The following is a 4,073-nucleotide window of genomic DNA, read 5'->3' on the forward strand; positions in this document are numbered from 1 at the left end:
GGGTGACAGTGACAGGGGTGACAGTGACACTGAGAGGTGACAATGCCCCCCCTGTGTCCCCCTGGAGCGGGACAAGGTGATGCTCCTGATCATCCAGGGGGGTGACAGTGACACAGGGTGGGCGACAGTGACACTGAGAGGTGACAGTGACACAGGCAAGGTGACAGTGACACTGAGAGGTGACAATGCCCCCCCTGTGCCCCCCAGGAGCGGGACAAGGTGATGCCCCTGATCATCCAGGGGTTCCGGGACGCGGCCGAGGACGGGGGGACGTCGGTGACGGGGGGACAGACGGTGCTCAACCCCTGGGTCATCGTGGGGGGCGTGGCCACGGCCGTCTGCCAATCCAGCGAGTTCATCATGTGAGTGACAGCCAAGGGGCGGGGCTTGGGGGGGCGTGGCCACAGCTACTTGTCAATCAAGTGACTTTATCATGTGAGTGACAGCTAAGGGGTGGGGTTTAGGAGGGGGTGTGGCCACGACCGTCTGCCAATCAAGTTCATCATGTGAGTGACAGACAAGGGGTGGGGCTTGGGGAGGGGGCGGGGCCATATGTCAATCAAGTGAGTTCATAATGGGAGTGATAGCTAAGGGGTGGGGCTTGAGGGGGGCGTGGCCACAACTATCTATCAATCAAGTGAATTCACGTGAGTGACAGTTAATGGGTGGGGCTTGGGAGGGGGCGTGGCCATGACTGTCAATCAAGTGAGTTTATGTTGTTGATGAGTGGGGCGGGGCTTGGGGAGGGGGAGTGGCCATGGCCATGTGTCAATCAAGTGAGTACATCATGTGAGTGACAACTAAGGGGTGGGGCTGGGGAGGGGGCGTGGCCACACCTCTCAATTAAGTTCATCATGTGAGTGATGGGTGGGGCTTGGGGAGGGGGCGTGGCCACAGCCACCTGTCAATCAAGTGAGTTCATCATGTCAGTGGTGGGTGGGGCTTGTGGAAGGGCGTAGCCTTCTGTCAATCAAGTGAATTCATAATGAATGATGGGCAGGGGCGGAGCTTAGGGAGGGGGCGTGGCCACAACCACCTGTGAATCAAGAAAGTTCATCATGTCAGTGATGGGCAGGGGCGGGGCTTGGGGAGGGGGCGTGGCCACATCTGTCAATCAAGTGAATTTATGTGGGTGGGGCTTGGTGAGGGGGTGTGGCCACATCTGTCAATCAAGTTCATAGTGTGTGAGAACTAAAGGGTGGGGCTTGTGGAGGGGGCGTGGCCACATCCACCTGTCAAATCAAGTGAACTTATATGAGTGACAGTGGTGGGTGGGATTTGAGGAGGGGGCGTGGCCATAGCCTGTCAATCAAATGAGTCCATGGGAGTGACAAGAAGGGGGCGGGGCTTGGGGACAGGCAGTGGGGCTTGTGGGTGTTGACAAGGGGCGGGGTTAGGGGCAAGGGGGGCGTGTCCCTTGCTGACCCCGCCCCTGTCAGGCCGGACAGCGCCGTGCCCGGGGATGTGCTGGTGCTGACGAAGCCCCTGGGGACACACATGGCTGTCACTGCTCACCAGTGGCTGGACATGGTGAGTGCCACTGGGGACACGGGGGGGACATTGGGGGGGACGGTGACACCACGGGGGGCACACCCAGAGCCAGCCCTGGGTCACCAGGGGCACCTGAAGTGGGGCTGAGGGACCTCCAGGTGTCCCCAAAGGGACCTGAAATGGGACCCTGAGCCACCCCTGGTGTCCCCAAAGGGACCTGAAATGGGACCCTGAGCCACCCCTGATGCCCCAAGGGGACCTGAAATGGGACCCTGAGCCACCCCTGGTGTCCCCAAAGGGACCTGAAATGGGACCCTGAGCCACCCCTGATGCCCCAAGGGGACCAAGAGCCACACTGGTGCCACCAAGGGCACCTGAGATGGGGCGAGGGGACCCCCAGGTGTCCCCAGAGGGATCCAAAATGGCACCAAAGCCACCCCTGGTGTCCCCAAGAGGACCCTGAGCCACTCCTGGTGTCCCCAAGGAGACCCTGAGCCACCCCTGGTGTCCCCAAGAAGACCAAGAGCCACGCTTGTGCCACCAAGGGCACCTGAGATGGGGCGAGGGGACCTCCAGGTGTCCCCAGAGGGATCCAAAATGGCACCAAAGCCACCCCTGGTGTCCCCAAGAAGACCAAGAGCCACCCTTTGTATCTCCCAGGGGACCTGAAATGGGACTAAGAGCCACCTTGGTGTCCCCAAGGGGACCCTGAACCACTCCTGGTGTCCCCAAGGGGACCCTGAGCCACCCTGGTGTCCCCAAAGGGACCTGAAATGGGACCTTGAGCCACCCCTGGTGTCCTCAAGGGGACCCTGAGCCACCCTGGTGTCCCCAAGGGGACCCAAAATGGGACCTTGAGCCACCCCTGGTGTCCCCAAGGGGACCCTGAGCCACCCTGATGTCCCCAAGGGGACCCTGAGCCACCCCAGTAGCTCCTGATGTCCCCAAGGAGACCCCAGGGCCCCCCTGAGTGTGTCCCCAAGGCCACCCCGGGGGTCCCTGACACGTGTCCCCTCCGTGTCCCCTCAGCCCGAGCGCTGGAACAAGATCAAGCTGGTGGTGACGCGGGAGGAGGTGGAGCTGGCCTACCAGGAGGCCGTGGCCAGCATGGCCACGCTCAACCGCACCGGTGGGTGACACCCGGGGGACGTGGGGACACCTGGGGACACGAGGGGACCCAGGGGAGGTGACACAGTTGGTGTGTCAGGAGGCCATGTCCAGCAGGGCCACGCTCAACTGCACTGGGGGGGACACTGAGGGGACATGGGGACACCCTGAGGACACTCTGGGGACACTGAGGGGGCACAGGGACACCCAGGGGACACTGAGGGGACACAGGGACACCCTGGGGGCACCTGGGGACACGAGGGGAGGTGACACAGTTGGTGTGTCAGGAGGCCATGTCTGGCAGGGCCACCATGAACTGCACTGGGGGGTGACACTGAGGGGACATGGGGACACTCTGGGGACACTGAGGGGACATGGGGACACCCTGGGGACACTGAGGGGGCACAGGGACACCCAGGGGACAGCTGGGGACACGAGGGGACCCGGGGGAGGTGACACAGTTGGGGTGTCAGGAGGCCACGTCCAGCAGGGCCACCATGAACTGCACTGGGGGGTGACACAGAAGGACATGGGGACACTGAGGGGGCATTGAGGGGACACTGAGGGGACATGGGGACACCCTGGGGACGCGAGGGGACCCAGGGGAGGTGACACAGGGGGTGGGGTTTGTTGTATCAGGAGGCCCCACCCAGCATGGCCACCATGGGGGTGACACTGGGGACACCCGGAATGGGACCAAAAGCCACCCAGGTGTCCCCAAATCCGCTGCAGGTGTCCCTGAAGCCACCCAGGTGTCCCCAAAGCCACCTCAGATGTCCCCAAAGCCTCCTCAGATGTCCTGAAAACCACTTGAGATGTTGCCAAAGCCACCCCAGGTGTCCCCAAAACCACCATGGGTGTCCCTAAAGCCACCCCAGATATCCCCAAAGCTACTTGAGATGTCCCCAAAGCCACTCAGGTGTCCCCAAAGCCACCATGGGTGTCCCTGAAGCCACACCAGATGTGCCCAAAGCCATTTGAGATGTTGCCTAAGTCACCCCAGATGTCACCAAAGCCACACCAAATGTGCCCAAAGCCACCTCAGATGTCCTCAAAGCCACTTGAGATGTTGCCAAAGCCACCCCAGATGTCCCCAAAGCCACCCAGCTGTCCCCAAGAGCCACCCAAAGCCATCCTAAGGGGTCCCCAGGCCATCCCCGGTGTCCCCAAAGCCACCTCAGTGTCCCCCAGACCACTCCAGTTGTCTCCCAAGCCACCATGGGGTGTCCCTTGGCCACGTTCAATGTCCCCAAAGCCGCCCCAGGTGTCCCCAAAGCCACTAAAGATGTCTCCAAGACATCTCAGAGGTGCCAAAGCCACCGTGGGGGTCTCAAAGCCACCCCACGTGTCTCCAAGGATGAGGGGACACTTCGAAGACCCTCCTGGTGACACTGGTGTCCCCTGGCAGCTGCAGGTCTGATGAGGTCGTTCGGTGCCCACGCGGCCACGGACGTGACGGGGTTCGGGCTCCTGGG

At 62.0% G+C, this 4,073-nt stretch overlaps 1 protein-coding gene across 1 annotated transcript in view; it reads left to right on the forward strand.

The window, feature by feature from the left end:
• The window catches only part of LOC113980542 (selenide, water dikinase 1-like), a gene marked incomplete at both ends in the record, with an annotated part of 4,953 nt that extends 884 nt beyond the window's left edge, over nucleotides 1-4,069 (forward strand). Inside the window, 4 exons of the mRNA XM_027707772.1 lie at nucleotides 208-362; nucleotides 1,440-1,530; nucleotides 2,521-2,620; nucleotides 4,007-4,069. Of these exons, the coding sequence (XP_027563573.1) occupies nucleotides 208-362; nucleotides 1,440-1,530; nucleotides 2,521-2,620; nucleotides 4,007-4,069 (409 nt within the window). The remainder of the gene's footprint in view (nucleotides 1-207; nucleotides 363-1,439; nucleotides 1,531-2,520; nucleotides 2,621-4,006) is intronic.
• Between the last annotated feature and the right edge of the window lie 4 nt (nucleotides 4,070-4,073).

The sequence above is a fragment of the Neopelma chrysocephalum genome, unplaced genomic scaffold, assembly GCF_003984885.1.
Source record: "Neopelma chrysocephalum unplaced genomic scaffold, ASM398488v2 Primary Assembly neopelma1_94592, whole genome shotgun sequence".
NCBI lineage: Eukaryota > Metazoa > Chordata > Aves > Passeriformes > Pipridae > Neopelma > Neopelma chrysocephalum.